At 37.5% G+C, this 22,285-nt stretch overlaps 2 protein-coding genes across 5 annotated transcripts in view; one reads left to right on the forward strand and one right to left on the reverse strand.

The window, feature by feature from the left end:
• The window catches only part of tspan5a (tetraspanin 5a), a 31,052-nt gene that overhangs the window by 7,502 nt on the left and 1,265 nt on the right, over positions 1 to 22,285 (reverse strand). For all 4 annotated transcript variants that reach the window (XM_017713944.2, XM_017713942.2, XM_017713945.2 and 1 more), the window contains exons 2-8: positions 12,133 to 12,183; positions 7,374 to 7,520; positions 6,589 to 6,759; positions 4,656 to 4,781; positions 1,539 to 1,586; positions 887 to 1,003; positions 707 to 768 (exon numbers count right to left, since the gene is read on the reverse strand). In XM_017713944.2, coding sequence (XP_017569433.1) covers positions 707 to 768; positions 887 to 1,003; positions 1,539 to 1,586; positions 4,656 to 4,781; positions 6,589 to 6,759; positions 7,374 to 7,520; positions 12,133 to 12,183 — 722 coding nt within the window. The remainder of the gene's footprint in view (positions 1 to 706; positions 769 to 886; positions 1,004 to 1,538; positions 1,587 to 4,655; positions 4,782 to 6,588; positions 6,760 to 7,373; positions 7,521 to 12,132; positions 12,184 to 22,285) is intronic.
• Positions 6,678 to 22,285, forward strand: part of frem1a (Fras1 related extracellular matrix 1a) — a 65,668-nt gene continuing 50,060 nt past the window's right edge. Inside the window, exons 1-2 of the mRNA XM_017713935.2 lie at positions 6,678 to 6,780; positions 17,021 to 17,153. The gene's annotated coding sequence lies outside the window, so the exon portion shown is untranslated. The remainder of the gene's footprint in view (positions 6,781 to 17,020; positions 17,154 to 22,285) is intronic.

Consider the following 22,285-nt stretch of genomic DNA (forward strand, 5'->3'; position numbering starts at 1 on the left):
ATAAATCTCACAAAGAATTTCTTAAGTGGTTTCTGACACCATGAGACACTGTTACAAAAATGAACATAGCTAAAAATGTAACATATCTAATACAGTAGTAGTCACCGTATAGCCTGAACTTCGTCTGTGTTGTCTGTACTGGCAGTATGTCATACAGTCAGAAACCATGTGAGCAAGTCTGTTGCTCGGGTATATCAGATATTACAAAGGGGAGGAGTTTGGTGCTTGAAAAATGAATGGAAAAGCTCATAACGCTCAACATGACATCTGTTTATGTGAAAAGTTTCACCTTTCAGTTAACTGTGGAGATGTGTGCCGTAGCCAAAACAAGCTGAAAAAATACTTTTTTTGCATTTTTGCATTTTATTAGCTCAGCATATTCAAAAAGAGAAGAACCTGGGCTGCATCCTAAACTGCATAATACCACAATACACATACTTTACTAGTGAATGTACTGTAAATGGTCTTCTATTTTTGGTTTGGTATGAAGTTTGAGACTCAGCACTGGCCTTGTATGACTGAAGATAAGCGCTGCCTTATGAGAGCTACTACAGTTGAGCAGTGAATCATTAAGCTGAAAATATGAATATGCTTCTAGCATACTGAGGGAGACGGTGTCAGCTGGCTGTGGGTGGGGACTCACTGTGTAGGAGCAGAGCACACAGAGCTAACCATGTTTTAAAAAGCTTCATCAGTCTTTGCTTACCAGCTTGCCCGTACTGCTTCAATATCACTCACTAGGTTTTGGGCCAGACATATTCCAAATATCTGTCAAACAAAAAAGAAATGCAGAAAACTTAATTATAATTAAAAAAGAAGAACTCAAGAACAAAGAAATGAATGGATTGAGAGTATAAGAAAGACTGAGAAGGTTATGGAACCTAACCTGTAGCAGTGCAATTCCTATAAAGATGCCCGCCACTACTGTCAGGTTGTCCTGTAACCACTTCTCGAACTGAGGCACGCAGCCTTTCACATGGATGTACGTCCTTTGCTCTTCACTCTAAAGAACGAACAAGACAGCAAGCTTAATATCAAAATATGTTAATGTTTTTAAAAATATGCACTGTCAGGCATTTGATAATGTTTATTCTTGTGTTCTTTTGCTTTTGATATGAATAAACAGTAGAATTACAAGCACTACTATTAGCTTTGCTTGTTATGGCCTGCAGGGGGCTCCATCTGCTCACTGTGTAATCCTCTGCAACATCTGCTTGGAGCAACACGGAGCAACAGAGTAACAATTTTTGATCTCCAAAATGTTTTCACAGGAGAAAAAACATCACTGTATGTTAATGTAGATTTTATTTTGGATCATTTCTATTCATTCATCATTAAATGTCTACACAGTGTAAAGGGGAAAATAAGCATGAGTAATGAGATGGACTGTATTACTGCTGCACTGTAGTTCTTTCTATTATAATGAGCTATCACTCAAACACAGAATCAACACTGATAGTCAGAGGCTCATGACTTCTTGGTATTTTTCTGAAGATGACATTTGAGGGAAATACTGAAAGAAAGAGAGGTCAACGCACCGATTTAGCCCGGACATCATATCCGCACTGCGTGTTGATGACATCCTCCTAAAAAACAGGACGTGAACTATAAATTCTTTCTTCAGAATAAATGGGGAGAAAGTGGACAGAAGCACTTTGTTTCTGAGGAGGCACTTGGACAGTGGCACTGGGGCATGTGTGGTTGGGAGAGATAAGAAACAGGAAGGAAATATTCATTCTGAATTGAACAACTGGCCTATCTATGCTTTGCCAAATTAATTTTTCTGTAGGTACTGTTGTGAGGTTGGACAAACGTCACAGAATATTAACAAAAATCCCATTAACTTAATGAGAAACTGTTACTCAGCAATCTGAGTTTAGACGTAATGTTGAGTTACCAGTTTATAATTTTATAGTGTGATCTTTCACAGATACTTTCACTTTCGCAGCGTACAGAATACACCCACTCTTCCAAACAAGTTGGGATGCTGTGCAAAAAATGTAAATGAAAACAGAAAGCAATGATGTGCAAATAAACTAATATATGGCTATTTTGTTGCCAGCAACACCTTTCAAAAAAGGTGGGGCAGGAGCATGTTTACCACTGTGTTGCATCATCTCGTATTTTAACAACACTCTGTAAGTATTTGGGAACTAAGAAGACCCACTGCTGTAATTTTAAAAGTGAAATGTTTTCCCATAATGCACAGGGCAGTTTTCCACATCACCTCAGTCAGTCTTAAATGAGCTTGGGCGAAGAGAAGGCGGCGGTGGCATTTCTGTTTCCTGTTTATATTTGGTTTCTTCTTTGCATTCACAATAAATGTGATTTGAATTTAATACTTACTAGTCCAGCCTTGCAAGTGTTGTTATGAAAGGATGCTCTTGTGGGTGGGGCATGGTTAAGTCAAATGTATTTAGGATGCTGCTCTGCTTTCCGTTATGACCTCGTTTTCAGTAGAAGAGGGTTACATTTTACCCCACAATACATTTTACCCTACATTATTTTGGGGAGCAGACTAACGTAGGGTAAAATGTAACATGGATATTTTATCTAGTTAAACAAGTGACTAAAAGTAGAATATACTTTATCCTATTCCATTTGCTTCATCTGTAGATTTTCACAGCAGATATTTTTTCTCTAATCATATTTATTTTGATGTATTTAGACTGGAAATCTTCTGTTTCAAGCAACATACAATTATATTACATCAACTGTGCTTGCACTGATTAACCAGGCTTTTCAGAAACTATTACAACTAGCCCCAGAGTCTGTTACAGCTAACCCTGCCTATGGAGTTATTTGTAACTTTTGCACTTTTGCCACTTTCAGCTGTTTTAGTCATAAACAGTAGGTGCTGGAAACTCTCTGTGCTTTCACCAAGCAGAGATGTGTAAATGGTTTGTATAAAACTTGGGTAATCTTGCTCAAATACGTTTAACATTATTAAGCAAAAGCCAATGCATTAGGCTGTACCTTGCTCTCCCCAACTTCTTGAAATTAATTTAGACATGACACAGCCTTACATGATATGCATTTGCACTGCTATGTGTTTGCCTGTCCAGTTCCTACTGAAGCAGCATAATATCTCCAGATGGCGCCCCGTCTCCTCTGTTTGACTGCTGATATGATTTAACTACACACAGGAAGAAAAAAATCCTACAGTAAAATTGTTTAATGTCGTCGGACGATGATTTATGAAAGGTTAATAACCCACAGCATGCCGCAATCGATGTTCTTTGCCTCAGGCGCCCTCCTCTGACTCAGAAGCACTTATTTATTGTGAGTGAACTTTTTTTATTCACAGCTCCAATCAGCCCTTTATGAGTTTAAAATGGTCTTCATACATTTCAAGGAGTATTTTCCTTATCACTTCTGTCTGCATCTTAGTAATTTATTATGAATGCCATACGATGCAGTGCTGACAAAAAGAGATTGAACATAAGTGAACCTTTCACAAAATCATTATACTATGATTAATGCATCTTTGCTTTATATTCTCTAAATGAAATAACAATTTGATGTGATTGTTCTCGATGTGATTCTCTAGCACAGATGTGTTGAGAAAAGCAGTCAAGATTTCTGCCACTGATTTTTATATGTATACATTTTCAAAGCATGCATATCACTTTGTGTATAAACACTGAAAATAATACTTAATAAAATAATATGCTGAGTAATGTGCATACTGTATTACACATACTTAAAATTGTAAAATGCAAAAAGAGGTTCAGCAAATGCCTACTAATGAAGTACATAAAAGGCACTAGAGCATATACTGGAAATACATTGAAAACTGCACTATGCATGTTACTTTTATTTACCTATACCTACTTTAAAAGTAGTGTGCATGCAGTGTAAACAGTATGCATACTATTTTCAGTATGTACATACTGCTTTTTAAGTATGCATATTACCATGTATACTACCTTAAGTATGCATATTATTTTCAGTGTATGCATACTACTTTTCTATACTTAAGTATGCACAGCACACGTTCTCTTCAATTTTGTGTGTATAGCAATATGCCTACACTGAAAATAGCATGCATATTCAAACATAATGTGCATACTACCATGCATGCTACTTTTTTATTTATACATACTTAGAAAAGTAGTGTGCATGCTAGGCCTGAACAATATCTAAAAATAATTATATTTATACTTTAAAAAATTGGATTCTTGATTATGCAAATTGAATGATTATCGAAATATTTCTCTACTAGCTGCTGTACGCAATGATCAGTCACTTTCGCAAGCTCCAAAGCAAACAACTACAGTATCCAGTTACACTGCCCTATCACCTCGGCCAAGAGCATGCACATGCGTAAGTAGCAAGCATTCTAGATGGTCACACTTTATTTTGATGGCCTCTTATAGATGATCTATAGCTACTTAAATTATTAACAAGCTGTTAACTGTAAAAGCCAATATTAGGGGAAGGGTTAGGTTAGAGGTATGTTTAGGTTTTGTGTTTAAGTTAATGCTAGGTTTAGAGTCAGGGTTAGAGTATCACACTCAACTTCCAAGTTTAGTTACATTTCATATATAATTATTTGAGTGTAAGTTAGATGAAGCATCTACAAAGAATCTACATTGGAGTACTAAAATAAAGTGCTACCAAGTGTTATGTGTATCTGTGTTTCACTCTCTTACCGCTGGGTCCTTGGTGCAACAGGAGAAGGGCACCCCACACTTCTCTCTGCTGGGATTGCTTTCTGTACAATTGAAGTAGATGTTGAGGTTCCAGTCATCAGCTCCAAATGCCCCACAGCACTCCCACTGAACAGAAGAGAAAATAACACAATCTCTTTCAGATCTTACATTTGCCATATTACAGAAATATCAAGTGTAAATTCTGATTTACATCTGAAAAAATAATCAGAGAGGATGAAATTAGCCATTAAATACCAACAATTTTCTAAGCAATTCTTCATACCAAATTGGCAGATCTGAATGATCTATTAGCAGTTTGACTACAGCAGTCTATTGTGCACTTCTGGAGGGCATCTGCTAAACCAAAGCTCTTGTGAGCCTATGTTTGTATCCCATGTTAACACAGAGTGCTTTATCATTTATCAGGCAGGATCACAGTCGTGCCCAATGGGTGATGAGCGCTATTAAACTCCAATATCTAATTAATTTTGTCCTGGGAGAGTCATCTGCTGGGAGTAGATTTGGCAACCACTGGCACCAAACAGAGCTGAAAAACTGCACTGCTGTCCAACTGCTGCAATCCAGAAACTGTCATCTGGGCGCCAAATGTCTTTGTACATGAGGACATTTCCGGATGAAGTGCCCATTTGTCTTAAGCTTTAGTTTTAGGGCAGCATACAGAAAGATTAAAGAGGACGGTTTATACCAAATTATATAATAACATTTATATTACTGTTACTAAACTGCTTTGGGTTTAGCTGACCATCAAACATACTTTGTGGATGGATTCATGCTTTTCTAATAAATCCATTGCTTAACTATCTCTAGTTAGATGTGTGTATAGTGCAGAAAAATCCCTCCCCTGAAAACTAAACACAAATTACCATCGATATCTACTGTTTTACAAAGATGGTAAGCCTTCATTGAATCCGGTGGTGAAGTTTCACTGTTGAACGGTCTGTATGAACATGAAGGTTCTGTCAGCTAAATTCAAGTTTGGAGCAAGATCATAAGGATTCATAAGAATCATAAGGATACTAACAAATAGATCAGGTTTCCAGGGAAACTGGCTTTCTCTGTGTCTTCCTGACTTTCTATCTGTGTGTGTGTGTGTGTGTGTGTGTGTGTGTGTGTGTGTGTGTGTGTGTGTGTGTGTGTGCGTGTGTCTGTCTTATCTGTCTGTCTGTCTTTCTCTCTCTGAATCGCAAATATCTCCCTACCTCCAATATGGGGTTTGGCCAAACTTTTTTGTCTTTGAGGACCAAAATGCTATGTTTGTGGTGGGCAGGGGGCCAAAATGACAAAGTAATATACCAATCAAGAGGATAAATAGGCTTCAAATCAAGTTGTTTTTTTTTTTATACAACATTGTAATTTAAAAATACAGAATGTAATATGCTACATACAGTACAAAACATGTTTACTCTTGAACTATGTGAAAGATGAAATGTGAAGGCTAGCTACAAAGAGGGAGATACAAAAAAGTTGTGTGATAAAAAACACCAGACGCCAGAGCAAAGAACCACAGGGCTGAAGGAGTCTGCCATATTACAGAAATTGTATTGGGCTAGATTATAAGTCCAGGGCTGCCCTGCCCTATTTAGTGTACTGTAAAGGTCTGAACCTAAGATTTCTGCACCCATCCGGTGCACTAAATGTTAGACAGGGAATCATATCTTTACATTGAACATAATGCACAATTTGTAGAAGACCTATACTAGAAGCAGAGAGACATTATCTCTCTCACTCTCTCTCTCTTTCTTCTTTTCACTCACCTACCCTCCTTCCCTTTTTCACCATAAATTCTTTCCTGTTCTTTGCTTTACTTTGTCTTTCTCTTCAACTACATCCTTATTTTGAAATACTCCAGTGAGTTTGTCATGAACACAGCAGGTTCTCTCTCTCTCTCTCTCTCTCTCTCTCTCTCTCTTACATATTCCTGAGTGAAGTCGATAAGGTTCTGGAGGTCGATGTCGTCTCTATAGGCTCTGATGTTGTTGTTAATGAAGAAGTTGAGTTGGTCTTTGATCCAGTCCTTAAAAACAAAGGCAAGAACTCCTGCTGTCAGCTCCAAGAAGAATATAATCCCCAGAAACACGGAGAACTACAGGAAACAAAAGGAAAGGTAAGAACCCAATCATACATCACTACAATTTGTCCAAGTAAAGACCTCCATGTTAAGCTATTAGTGACAATATTGCCATGCAATACAGTCAACAGAGAACAGCATAGCAATTATTTACTAGGAAAAGACAGAAAGACTGGGACCAAATAGAGAATCTTTACCCATACTTGACAAAAAGGAATTTTGGACACATTGCACCTTTGGTTAACAAGGCTACTATGGCCAATGTAGCCTTACAAGTCAGACTTCTGCTCATTGAAATAGTCTGTTGGGTTTGGTTATGTTCCATGGCCAAAAGAAAGTCTATTTTGAGAAGAAAGGGCAGTTTGACTGACAAGAAGGGACAGTGTGACATGTAGGGACAGTCCATTTTCAAAGCTACTAAATACTTCAAATAAAACTAACACAGAATCTTCAGGGACTTAAATATGGCATTTTCAGCAAACTGTAGTGCGCCGTTACTGTTTATTTGCCAAGTTAATCATATTGGGGGAAAAAATACCCCCACCTGAGTAACTGCATTCGAATACACCATGTACGTGTGGGCCGGGCATCTGAGACTAAGACTTTGGTCAGTATACCTCATTACTTACAAATTTGAGCAGGAAGGTGTTCTCTCTCAGCGCTCCAATGCAGCCAGCAAAACCCAGAATGAACATCACCCCTCCCACCACCAGAAAGAGCCAGACGGGATCAAACCCACCAAGATCAGTGATAGAGGACAGGTTTGAGAGCACACCCTGACAGAGAGAGACAGAGAGAGGGATCATTTGATGATGTGATTGAAAGTCATTTTGTTGTGAGGAGTTTATCTTCGTTGTTGCCTTGAGAGAATTAGAGAAGCAAGCTAAACCTAAACTATCCACTTCTGTAATTGTCTGGGCAACAGGAAGCAGGACTATAGTGTCCAATGAAAACAACACTATCTAAAAACGGAATAGACTTCTACACTCTTAGCAAAAAGGGTCCTATATAGTACCAAAAGAGCATTCTTTGGCTTGTAACAATAGGGCCCTTTCTGGTGCTATACAGAACCCATAAATGGCTCTATAAATAACCATCTATAACAAATTCTTCATCACTCTGAAGAACCATTTCAGGATGTAAAGAACCCTTTAATCATGCAGAGTGTTCCTGGTCCTATGTATAACCACTTTCTTTAATAAGAAGCCTTGAAGAACCACCTTTTTTCAGAGTGTACGATTTCAGAATGTATGTTATGTTAATCTGCACACAATAGTGGTCTCAGTAAGGTTTTTTTTAAAGAAAAAAACAATAAAATAACAAAACACATTAATGTAAAACAAACTCAAACAGCAGAAAATATTAGTCTAACATTGGATATTATAATAGTCCAAGTAAGATGATACAAAAGATCCTCTCTTTGTCCTGAAAGGACAAAACACACTGTTTCTTGCAAAATTTCAATATTGCAATATTAACTGGAAAAAGCAGGACTGACAAACGTTAATATGCATTGAAAAATTGAACTAAGAATCAAAAATAACACCCAAGACAGTGCTTAACTCCAGGACAGTCCACTGATGTTAGTGCACTCTTGATTTTGAGTGTAGGGGTTTTAAAAAAAGAAACAAAAAAAAAAAACATCTCTTGTAAAAGACACTTCCCAACCCAGGGAGGCCGAGTAAGATGAGATTGAGATGTTTCACATGAAATGTTTTCACAGTGAATCACTTTCCACCTAAGTACAGTACAGTTGAGGCATGGGATCCTCTGAGGCTTCGGTGCCTGGCACACTTATCTTTACAGCTCCAGTTACATGTGCCAAATAGTACACTTTGTGCTAGCGGCTAGTATCCACCTAGAGAAAGCGTGCTTGTGCATGCGCATTTCTGACACAAAGGCAGGAAAGAGCATTTCAGGATTTCCGCATAATTGGATTTTTAAGATGTAAACAGAGACATTTAAGATGGTTTGATGTGAAATAGTTCAAACTAGAGAGTCAGAATTGTTCACAATGGTGGACACAGGAACCAAACGTCTAAAGGGTTTAAAGCCTCTAAAAGCTCCCTGACAGACAGTTATCACACAAAATGCTAACAAATACACTGCATGATGCCTGGGACTTGGTTTTATGACAATTTTGAGAAGGTTTTGGCACAAAATGCATGTTTAAAATCTATTTATTACAGAGACATACATGCAGGGTGTTGTAAGGCACAAATAGTACCAAAGAAAATACATTTTTCCAACTTTGCCTCTATTTTACCATTACTAGCATTGCATATAAAACCTTATAAGACATGTGTGGGTTCACTGATATGAATGGTTATATTCGTGTTGCAGATATCAGAACTAATGCTTTCTATCACCACCACTGCTCAGTTTCTCTATGATGCACTATTTCACATCTAACCATGTGAAAGACTTGATCACATCTCAACAACTGAATTATCCAGAAATGTTCAACAACTGCCCAGTGAGACAATACTGTAAATTTACAATATTTATAAACTAAAATGGGGGGAGGGTTGGGGGTCTGGGGGTTGATGGGCAAAGAAGAGAAATCTGGAACCAATCAACAACTTTTTTAAAACTAAGACCTTCTTGTTACTTTTTATTGTATTTATTCTTATTTGCATGTATTCTAATCATGTATGGTGTTACAGGCACAAGCACAGTTATTGCAACGATAATGGTTTCAAATGTGCTTAGGTGCCTAAGACTTTTGCACATTACTGTAGCCTTCCAGCTACAGTGCCCATCTGTAGCCTTCCAGCAGTAAAAAACTTGTCTGTGTTATTACAAACAGTCCTCATTTATTTTCTAATAGTAGAATGGGACAAATTATCCTCAGGTCAAGAGATGATTGGTTCTGGGTTTTAAACTATACTATCTGGCATTCAAATTAGACCTTTGAAGACTAGGAATAATGCAGATTCCCCTGTGCCATGGCGCAGTCCAGAAGCTAACATCGTTCACGGCATTAGGCTCCAGGGCTTGTCCTTTTTAAGGATTCCCAAGAAATCTCTAAACATTTCCCACTCTTTTAGATTCTAGGAGGAGGTGGAAGCAATTACGGGAGGACCTTTTCCTTATGCCATCAGAATGACTCTCTGACATAACAGTAACATCAATACAGGCAACAAGTCATTTATACATAAAGTTTGATATAACCAAAGCAAACATACCTTGACAGATATTTTAATAAGGAGGGTTGAAAATCATTTCAGGATCTCAAAGAAGAGTTTACTTTTCTCCTTTTTTCATATTTAAAATTGAGATCCACTTTAAAATCATATGGTCGCTCCTGGTTTAATCAAATATTTCTACACCCATTACAGCAGTGGGTAGATTCTACTTCTGCATCAGGAGGCATGGTGGCTACAGTATACAAACATATTCTAATCCTTCAGCTTCTTTGTACTGGGAGCATGAATTCAATGTTAAACCTAATTGGGTCACACACTCTTAGAAAAAAAAGGTACGACACTGTCACTGAGGCAGTACCCTTTTTGTCACTGTGGTGGTACCCTCAGGGGTATATCTCAGTACCTTCTGTCAGGGAACATAACTGTACCATAATCCATTGAAATTATATTTCCTAAGTTGTACTGATTCCACACACCCCGCCTCTTCTCCAGGCTTTTTATTTTATTGTTCTGTTTTAAAACATTAGTTTATAAAAAGATGCAAATATCTACTTTTTCACTAGGAAAAACTTATTTAAGGTACACAGTTGGACCTTAAAACCGCTGTTGTACCTTTGCGGGTACACTTACATTGATTGTACCTTGATGAACGAATCGTGTACCTGCATGGTACCTTTATTTCTAACAGTGCAGTATGGAAAAACTGTTTAATTACTTTAAAGTATTCAGCAATCAAATGATTTGTTTTAGGTTCATATAAAGGCATATGCTACACCCAATTTACTGTATAAATTAAAAATCAAGTCTTTGTTGTCATTTATGTAACATTATATTAGTTGCCACATGCATATGTTTTGGGCGTGTCCTATTATGAACGTATGTGCAAGATTCTCTCTAATACTGTGGTAAAATCTGCACACAGACTGCACTGGACTTTCCTTCTAGATGACGACTCTGCAGAATTGTTTTCTACTCATCAAAAAGGCTTTTTTTGGTCTTACAGCAGCCAAAAAGACTATTTTAAAATAGTTCCTGCTCATCTTGTCTGGCTTATTTTTGAAACATGTTCCTTCTGGAATATACAGCAGCTAGGATAAATAAGGCCAAAATAAAAATAACTGGATCCTGGAAAAACACTGAGAACAACTGTTAAAATAATGACCTTCGATAACTGATAGGAGTGTGTAGAAACTTCCTCATAATGTTTTTTTATCTTTTGTGAGGGTAACACTGTTATCATTAACATTACTACAATTGATATCCAATATTAACTATTCATTTTATATTATTACTATTGTGAAGAATCTTTGGGCATATCTTTTTATGCTGCTCGATTATGGCGAAAATCATAATCATGATTATTTTGGTCTATATCGAGATCACGATTATTTAACACAATTACTCACTGACTTCAGAAACATCATGCATTTACTGTACTTAAAAAAAAACTTTGACATATTGAATTTCAGGTGATTAAATAAATTGTTCATACTGCCTTGTGGTGACACACCACCAGGTAACAAATCTCGCACAGTATTTGTTATTGTCTCTTGTGAGATTCCTTAAAATCAATGTGTTTCCAAATAGCTGAATTGGTTTCACCAAAGGCTGTCCTTCCCACAAATTGACCGACCTGAACTAAACATGCAGCAGCCTGGCTGAGAGTGAGTTTGGGCTCTTAGAGAGGGGTGAAAGCGCAGCACTGTAAAGGAAAAAGATGCACTGGATTTATAACACAAGACAAAATAAGAGCATTTTTGAAAAGCATAAATATCTGACATTATCTCAAGTATTGATTTGCTCAGAATACACAACATATCCTGGGTATTTCTGTACTTACATGTCCTTTACAAATATCCTCACATATAGTGAGTCAATATCTGTCATATATTATACTTGGCCATTATCCAATTTGCATAATGATTTTATGATGTATATAATGCGAGCCAGTTAAGCACTCATGCACCACGTGCGCAAATGTTAGGGCTATACCTGCCTGTGTTTTAATATTATTGTGCTGAATAGTGTGCTAGTCCACAAAGCAAATAAACAATGTTATTGCCTTTAATGCATGCTGCTTAAAAAATGTTGGTAGTGAAGGAACTGAAATCAGAATGGGTCAAAAAGATTCATGGACAGTGAGGATGCAAATGGGACTCTGTGCTGAATGTGCTGCCAACAGCTAATTCAGCATAACATATTTAACAGCCACTGTTTTTGCCACACAGCTATTTCTCACCTTTTCATTCCATGCCCACAATCCAATGCCCAGGAAGGCCACCCCCAACAACTGCAAAACAGAACAAAGAAAGTGTCAGTTATTCACTTCATTCTATTATTCACCAATAAGTCAACATTTCAGCTGGAAAACCTTCATTTATTTATGCATTCTCATGCAGCTAGATGTTTAATTAAACTCCAATTACCTTGAACCTGGGCCACTTAAAAATATTTTAAAAGAATTCATCAGAATGACAGAAATAAGACCAGAGGTGGGAGAGTGTGCTGACTTCTCAGTCACTGAGGTATATGTCTGGCTTCTTACGACAGACTGCTTCGGTCTCGGCACACAAAAATATTTATCAGTGCAAATTCCTGAGAGTTGTTATCAGTGAAAATATATCTGCAGGTGGCAACAACAGGACCAAGCTCTCTGTAATGCTTGGCAACCTTTAATACTTAAAATTCTATTATTCATGGGATATCAATTCATCAGATCATTTTACAGGCAGAATTCCTGTTTCTCCGTAATCTTTAATCAAATGTAGCGACCAGTTTTAAAATGTCTTCTGACGTTCGATAAATGTAACCAAACAACCGACACACAAGGCTGGACAGTGACTAGTTTAAACAGCGTTTCAATGAAAGAACTGAAATAATGAAAGAAAAAAATATGTACTGTTAAGTCAGTTGCACGTGGCCTTGTTGCTTTTTAAAAATACATTTTTGTGTTTTTAATTTTATCATGCTCACTTGTAAACTGCATCCTTACCACTTGACTCTTTGCCTGCTTTGTGACAATGACAACTATTTCTTCTTCCAAAACCAGACCAAAGGTGTTAGTTCAGATGCCAACAAGGGAGTGAGCTCCTGAAGGCACAATAACTCAAATCTCATAACTCATCTGGGGTGAATTCACAAAGGAAGAAAAAAGACAAAAATCTCCTTAAATGTTTTTTTTTTCTTTAGCTTCATATTTAAGAAAAAAAAAGAAATTTCTGTGGATTCTACAGGGAGATTTACTTGAAAGAGGTCCCGAATATTCTGTAATAACTCTCTCTAGGACGCATCAATCTGAACCAAACAACATCCTCAGTATATGGAGCTTCAAACAAGCTGGGACGGCTCTGTGTCAGAGCGATGAGGTGGGTGCCGGACAGACATCGCGGCATATAACCTCTGTCTGCAACTTCCGGGTACATATCCCTTTACCCCTTTATGTGTATATATATCTTTTGGCTCAGATAGCTTCACCCTAACGGAAGTTACAACAATTTTCAGGGTCTCTTTCGAGTGAATCTCCCTGTCAATCCAACCACATCTGTCACACCTCCTCCAGCTGCATCTTCAGAAGTCCATGATTGGATGTATTAGTGTTGGGTAAGCATGTTAACTGCATTTTAGAACTAAACTCTGCAGGAAAAGATCTCCAGCAGGAGGGTTGGTGACCACTGTCTTAGGCTGTATGGCTGCCTCTTCTATCCCTGACCCTATTCTTGCTTTCTGCCATCATATTCACACTTTTGTGAATCCAGTCCCAGATTTGAGTATATTTATTTCTTCTCAAATATTAGCCAATTAGTCTGCAACCAGTTTTTCCATTAAATAGATGCTAAAACTAGTCACTGTCCAACCTTATGTACTGGCTCTTTGGTCACATTTATGGTATGTCAGAAGTCGTTACATTTTGATGAAAGATGGACTATTGAACTTTTACTTTACAGCATTTTTTGTCTTATTCCCCAAGATTTTTCTTAAATGTGTTCTTGAGAAAGGTTCTGTCTGAAGTCTGCGTCAGATTCATGACTTGTTCTTGAACCACAGAACTGTTTGCACCTTTGTGCTCTTGACTGTGAGTAGATTCTGTTCTTAGCTAAGAACTAATCCCAAATAAGAAAACACTGGTGAAATCTTCTTCAAAACTTCATAAGTGGGTTTTAAGCAGACATTTCTTCTTGAGAACGGTTGGTGAACGAAGCCAATGTTCTGAAGTATTTTCCTAACTCCACAATAGCCTCATATTTGTCTTAGACTTTGTCTTCCTCTGCTACCTCTGACTATACTCTTCTCTTGCTTTCCACCATCACCTCAGTTATTATATTTCCCAGAGATTATTTTCTTATTGGTTACTTTTCCTCCATCACTTCTAGTTCTTGTTTGATACATTTGGTCTGATTTTTTTTTACCTTTTATTTTTCTCTCCTTTGGATGTAACTCAACCGTTTAACAGAAATAACGCTTCAAATCCAAAATGTGTCTTACATAATTGATCTCTTACATGTGCTATAAAATGTAACATGACATTGATGGACTACATGACCTAAAACATATAAGAAAACAGTTTTGTTTTCTCACTAAAATAAGAAAAATAATTAAGACCTTTATTTTCTACTATTCTTCTTAACTTCTTAGCTTTTGTCTTGAGTTTCTTCATAGTTTTTTTTCTTATGAAAGCTTTGATCAATTCGGCTGCTGATGTTCTAGCTACCAAAATAAAAACCAGAATGATTTGTTTTCCTGTTTGGATATATTGAATCATTCTGATACAGAACCACTGTAACTAGCAGGATGTTTTTTGCTAGGGTCTACCAACAGCACACACCCTTGAACAATGTTTCAGTGAGTAGCATGGTGGCTTATACATACCAAGATAAGTAATCTGATGCTCTTATGAGGGTTAGGCCTTGGGCAAGCATGAAGCTGTTTTGTCAATTCCTGATTATCATTTCAGATGTTCACTTATACAACTCTGCAGAAGAACTGCTGGAATTGGAACATAACAGCTCCCAGTGGTGTCTGAGAGTGCACTGAGCTCTGCGCGTTAAGATGTCTTATGAAATCAAACACTTATTCAGAATGAGAGCTGAGATTGGAATAGTCTGTATAGCAACAGATGAAATATCTTAAACTGAGAGCTTTTTTCTTTCATAAGCTCTGTGAAAACTCTTCTGCTACACTCTCTCCTCACTAATATCACTGGGACTCAAATGCTGTTTAATGAACCTTTTCATGAGTGTAGGTACATGTGTTCACAGCTGGACTTGCACTAGAAAGCTTTCACCTCACTGTGAGAAAACAGGGATACCGCTGTATTTCTCAGAGGACCGGATGTTTGGTCCATTAAGTCCCTAAAAGAATAGGCCTGACAAGCCAAATAGCCAGAGAGAGAGAGACACAGAGAGACAGAGAACAACAGAAAGAAATATAGAGTAAGAGCAAGAAGTTGAGCTTGGAAAAGACACTGACTTCATTCAGACTGAGCAAGCTGTATCAGCCCGGAGATCATGTCTTGCTTTGAAAAATGCATGCGTGTCTCATGGCAGACAGGCCCCTTTTGTTTTTCTCATTTCTCTTTTTCACAAGCCAACAGACTTGGAAATGCTCCAGAACTCTGTTCACAATTCTGAATGCCCCCTGCTACCCCCTTTTTCCCAGCCGTTTCACTTTAAATGGCTGTTTTTGTCTCTCATAACGGTCATCTTTTCATTCGCAGCCTCCCTGGGTGCGCGCCTACACTCCACACAGCCATTACTGTGTGCATTAATTATTTATGTGAATGTGTGTGCTCTGCCTTTTCAGCCTTTTGTTTAAAATAGAAACTGGGCTGAGCTTTAGAAAGGACCCTGAGGGGCGATAAGCTTACGATTTATTGTTTACGGTTCATATTCCGTCTCCAGTGTTTCCGATTCACTTCAAACACATCTCTTCGAAATGGACAGCTGTGTTTCAGTGATTTATCAGGGATTTTCCTGGGATTTAGTGGCCAACAGGATTTAAATGTTAGAAAGATATGTGTACACTCCTTGGAAATCTGCATTAAGACAGGCTGCTGCTAGGCTTCTTGACATCCTCACAATCAACAGAATGCATTCAGGGCAGTCATAGTGAGTCCTCATTTAGCACGCTTTCCTCAGTCTGAGTAAATGTGTTGAAATATACAGACTCAAATCAAAACAACCTTATCAGAGCAAAAAAATGCTAAAATGCTTGCTAAAAGGCACAACGGAGCTATTAGGAAATAATGCTAATCTAACAGCACTAAGCAGTTATTATTGTACAGTGTGTAGTTTGTTGATGGCAGAACATTTCTCAAACAAATTTAGGTGTCCACTTTAGCGCTGTCATGATTTAATAATTAAACTAAATTAAAAATAAATATTAAAGATCAAAAATATTAAATTAAAAATAATTCTACATGTACCTTTTCGATTTCGTTGATTAGCATTTTGCCTTATGTATATTTTAAAATCTCTGTAACAGTAAAAAGCAGAGGCTGATTAATACTTTGTTCATATAAGTGTATCTTTCTAATACATTAAACGTATTGTTCGGCAAAAATGTCCTTAATAATATTTGAAAGGCTATTCATGGCTTGTTATTATTCAATCAAGAGTCAGTCAACAGATCATTTGGATTTTTTAAAAACAAGATTACTTGTTAAACTATCCAAAAAATAAGGACATGCCGTGTCACTGAAACATTATACTACTCTTAGTGCCAACAGCACACAACTGTGAAGAATCTTTAGGAAACTAAATATGAACGAGCAAGTCTTACAAGCCTGGTCCATGAGGTGCTTTGCATCTAAAAAAAAAATGCTTAGTAACTATTACAATCAACAGAGAGAGTACTGTAGTACACTGCTCTGACGTGTGATGAAAACTGGGACTATATGACCATCTTGGTGATCCTTAAAATCATGTAAGATTGGTCACATATTGGTCACATATGCAGACCCAGTATAGAAAAGCATGAAACGGTTCATACATGTGGATGAATGTACTAAGTGTAGTTTTGGGCACATTTATTAGATTATTTGCTGTGATCCTGTAATCCAGACTGTAAATCAGACTTCATGCCATTTTGATAAGCTTTCTGATTAATCTCCTTCTTGTTTGTTGCTCCAGTCTGTGTAATTTCAGATGTGTGAAAGAACATGGGTCCAGAATCAAAGAGGAGAAAATAACTTTGCGTCCCTTCCTACAACTGAGAGCAATAAGATGAAGATGATGCATCTTGGCAAGTGAAAACATTCTTAATGTAGGCATCTAATATTTCTCATTATGAAATAGGGCTGCTCAATATATTGTTTGTTAACTGCTACTGCCTTGGCCTTTGTAATACCTGAATCACGGAAGCCGGAGTATGCAAATAAGCCATGTAACCCATCACAGTGTTTTATTTTTTGCTATGTGCTGTGAGCATTTTGACCAGTCAGTTCCAAATAATCAAGGTTTTTGTGCAATACTTATTTTAATACTTTTATTATAATAAAATAATAAAAAATACAAATAATTGGTTGAAACAGTGCAGGCCAGTCCTAAACAACATCACTTTAATACTTCAAACACTGTGTTTTAATATATTGTAAAGGGTACAATATGTAGCAATACATATATATTTTTATTGCATATCATGTGGCCCTATTATAAGATTATTACAAGAAACAAAATTATCTCCTAGTTCAGAATTTCACTTGCTACTCTAAACTAAACATTACTAAACATTACTTGCTACTCTAAACTAAACAAGTGACAGATCTTAATTAGAAAAATATTGCCACATTTAAGGTGCTTTCACTGGCTAGAATATATTTTTTGCAGTGCTGCTGTTTGAGCTTTTTGAAAGATAAAGGTGACTGGAGGCGTAACAATACATTGCAATTCTGTGAAATTACAGTGCAAAAATGTGACAATGTGCATCATAAAGACATAACAACGCATATGGAGAATGCACATTCTGTTAATTATGCCATGTAACAGCACTGTCTGATACCAAAGTCTGCAAATTACCAGCATCAATCAACACCTCACTCTATCACACCTCCTGCCTCGCAGCTCTAGTGTCATTACAAAGTTGAACTACTAACATAATTTTTCTTCATTCAAATTTTGTTAAAACATCAGAAGCATACTGAATCGTAAGCTCTTCAGTGTGAATCACATAAAAAAGAATCATGGGATGAGTGCATTACACCTCTAACAGGGACCATTCTGAAGCTGGGTGAATATTTAATATACTCACTGTATAAGAGAGCAATTAACACAGGAACACAGGAACAGTATGCTGGTGCAGTGCAATGAGCATGTTACACTCCAGGGAAAAGCAGCGCTGTTTGCCCAAGTCTGATATAAATATCATTCTCATTCATTTGCTGACAATGTGTTCTTCTCAAAAAGACAGAAACAGATGCTTTATTTTCATCAGTGGAGAAAATGAACAAAATGTTCATCCATAATGAAATCACTACATTTTCTTAGTGTTTTCATTCCTCTTATTTAATTTCTCTGCACAGTACCACCACTGCTATGTGATACACAGGCACATATGCAGAAACAGAAAAACAATCACACCAGCACATACTGAAAAATGCAGAACTGCACTAAAAAAACATCTGGTACTTCCCCTAGAGTGATACACAAGCACTGCTGACAGAAATAAAGCTCTATTTTTTCATGAAAGCTGTAAGAAATGCCTGCCATTATAATTTGCAAACTGTCCTCATGCACACAAATCTAAAGAGATCATCTGCTGTCAGTCTTGTATCATGACTCACTGTCGTGTCTGCACAGTCGAGTAGGCGTATTTCTGAAGAACAGACTTCAGATGATCACTTGTGTAACGAACACTGTTAGGGCCTGTTTCAAACATTTGCAGACAGATATAAAATTTATATGAACCAGGGAAGATGTTGTGGGGAAGATGGACACCAGCATCTTTGAAGGCCCCTGAACTCTAACAATATGAATGAATGAATAATAATAGACAATAGTTCACAGTTGTGTTTACGTGCAATTATTAGCTATGCAAATTTGTTTCTTTTTGTTTTGAAAACAATTAATATGCAATATGTGAGTCAACAATAATGTAAAACATGACTGGCCTGAGAACAGAAAATGTTTTCTTTATTTCATTGATTCAATCATTTCCATATATCTGCAGTGGATTGCCACAAGTGCGTGACTCCTCTTGAACTTGTAATATGAGAACGCCGAAAGCCCCTGGACACTGTCCTTGGCAGTAATCCATCCCTAATATAAACCAACATATTTTCCAAAGTATCAAGAAGTATCAAATAATGAGTGGAAGAAGGCCCAATTTAAATGCAAGGAAACTAATTTGTTGAATAATAAAATAAAATGAAATAAAATAACCTTATACAGACTTGAACAGGTGCATGAGAGCTGCTTCACATTGCTTATAATTGCTGGCATCAAAATGTTTTTAGCTGCTTTTTGTTTTCAGTTTTTTTTTCTCAAGTCTCCAACAGGATCTCCAATAGAAATGGTCTTGTGGGGAACATTATAGCCAAAGAGGACATGCAACTCCATATTAATGCCCATTGTTTTGGAATGGCATATCCAAGGTGTGATGGTCACACGCGTACACAGTTTTAGCCACATAGTGTTCGTCTGAAGGTGAAATTAAATAATTTCCCTTAAAAAGATTACTTTAAATAGGCAAATGTGTCAAAACGTAAATTCAATAAGCTTGATGAGAAACATGTAGGCCTATTGTCTACATTTAAGTTGCTTTCACTGGCCAACATATCATTTGCAGTGTTGCTGGTTGAGGCCCTTGGGCGAGAAAGGTGAGCATTCTGAAGGCAAATGAATACTGTCTGTAGTATGAAAGCAAAAAAGCTCAGCAACCCAGAAGCAATTACACAGAAAAAGTAACAGGAAAGGTGACACTAATCTGGCCCTCACTGGCCATACAGAGCAGCAGTATTTGCATTCATCAGGATATAACAGTCATAACTGTGAAATTTTAGTTGACGATTATATAAATTATTGTGAAAAATGAATTTGTTCATTTTGTCCAACTAATAAAACATCCTACAGGAGCTGGCCAAATGGTCTGTTTAGCTACCTTGCTTCATAGCTTTTGATAATGAGTAGCTCCCAAATGGCAACAGAGTTCAAATAAACAAACATTACTCACCGCTGTCCTCTAAAGGTGTTATGGCACCAGTAAGAATACTTATTTAGATTTTTTTTATTTATTCATCTCTCATCCTGATGAGGCTTAATTCTACCTCATAGGTTCCTATTTCTGAAGCTGGTGCACTTACTGCACTCACCATTAACCTAAAAGCATCTGTGCATTTACTGCAGACATCAGCATCACTTTTATGATGTCTGTGAAATAACATATTTAGCCTATTACTAGCTTTCTCATATATTCCAGAATACATTGTTGGAAACACTGAAGATATATCTCATTTGTATATCATTGTATATTCAATGTACAGAGATATAAATGGATATATCCCAAAGCCTCACTGACGCCTGATGAAAAAAGACATCAGGAAATGAGCAAAGCTCCAGAAAATGCCTCAGAAACCCTCATCATGTTGCCAGGAAAACACCGTACAGAATACAAAGGAGTGCTTTCACTGAAGGAACAAGCTAGTGGAGCTTGACACTTGGTTTAGAGACCCACCCTGAAAGTGGAATACAGGCAATACGGAGAGTCCACTAAAGTGAGCCGAAGTACGAAGTTAGTGTAGAGCATTACGTTTATGTGTTTGCCAGTTCAAGTAATAATAGAATAAAAACCACTAACCAGTATTAAGCCCTGCCTTTGACAAATAAATGATAGATGAGTGCTTCACTTTTATCCCCAGTTAGCCTTTAAAATTTACTAGCAATTAAACTCTTAGCATTCATTATAGCACTGACCCAGAAATGCTCTCAGGTCTTGAGGGTTCTTTAATTACTCTACTCAGCCAGCATAAGTAATGCAAAGCTGAAGGGGTGTGGGGGGGCGTGGTTTCATTTAGCTGTCGCCAGGGATGTGAACTTCTCAAGATGTTCTGGCAAGCTGAACCACAAACCAGGACACAAGTGCTGACCGTCAGTGGCCTGTGCTGTGACAAATATAGTTTGATGTTTGAAAGAGCCATAAAACATCTTTTTAGGAATTGCATAGATGAGCATATTTCATAATGCATAAATTCAACTTCTTAGTTATTCACAGTGGACTCAAATTATTCATTACAAATGGCTTAGTCAGAGTTGAACTGAGTAAAACGAAGGTGAAAGGGTGAACACTGGGAAAGCACAGTGCTCCAGCACTGCAATATCATCCACTAATTCCATAGGAATTCAATGATAAAAGATGACAAATGCTCCCCCTGGGGGAATGTGCATTCAGAGCATTCAGTTTAACACTGCAGTGCTGTTCCCTAAAGCTGGGACTCAGAGTTTAGACCCAGCTGTGCTGACCTCTGTTGATAGTTATGTATGATAGAGCCAATACGTATCACTAAAAGTAAACTGCGAAGAATTACAACAAATTCATTTTTAAAACGATAAAGAGCTTAACAGAATGACAGCAAATATGATTTCCTCTCTTCTCCCCCTCAAAACGCAGCTTTAAATTTTACATTCTAGCACTTCCACCCTTGATTAAATATTTAACATTGGGTTTGACTGAGCACATCAGGAATGTAAAGTACTGCAAATTCCCAGAAAAGGGAGAAACAGCCCAAATGACTCCTACACACTTGCAGAGGAAACAAGATAAATGGAGGTTATTCCAGAGTGGAAAGCACAAGGTTCTTGTCTTTGTGAGCCGCTCTGCCGTAGATAAGCTACACCTGCAGAGGGAACTTAATTAATTGAAAATAAAGCCTTTAATATCAAACGCTTGCAGTGCAATTCATGGCATGGGACCATGGCATGTCGATGCCAAGCAAATAACTTGTTAGGAAGAACAAGGGGGCGGTAACTGAAGCAAACTGGCAATAACAATAGAGCAGCCTGTTTGTTAGAAATACAATACTGAACATGCTGTGCAGTAACATTGAGAGATCTCTATAATGACCCACAGCAGACCCCAAAACACCCCCCAGACAAGCTGAAACAGCAATTTAGTGAGGTTTTGTGACTCAGGAAAAAAGGAGACACATTCGTGATTTAATGAAAGCGGTGAATTGCTTAACTTTGCTGTATCTGGAGAAGGAGAGCTGTGCACTGATGCCGAGTCAGCTTACAGCTGTATTGAAAGAATTACTGTCTGCTGGGCTTAATCTAACAGCTGAGTGCTGTATCTACAAAAACCACTGTGTTCCTGAAGCCTAGCTCGACATTTCTGTTCAGAATGAACTTCTGAGTAGACTTCTGAAAACGCAGGACTGTCTTTCTACTAATTATTGAGAGGAAAGA

This window comes from Pygocentrus nattereri, chromosome 2 (genome assembly GCF_015220715.1).
Source record: "Pygocentrus nattereri isolate fPygNat1 chromosome 2, fPygNat1.pri, whole genome shotgun sequence".
NCBI classification, from domain to species: Eukaryota; Metazoa; Chordata; class Actinopteri; order Characiformes; family Serrasalmidae; genus Pygocentrus; species Pygocentrus nattereri.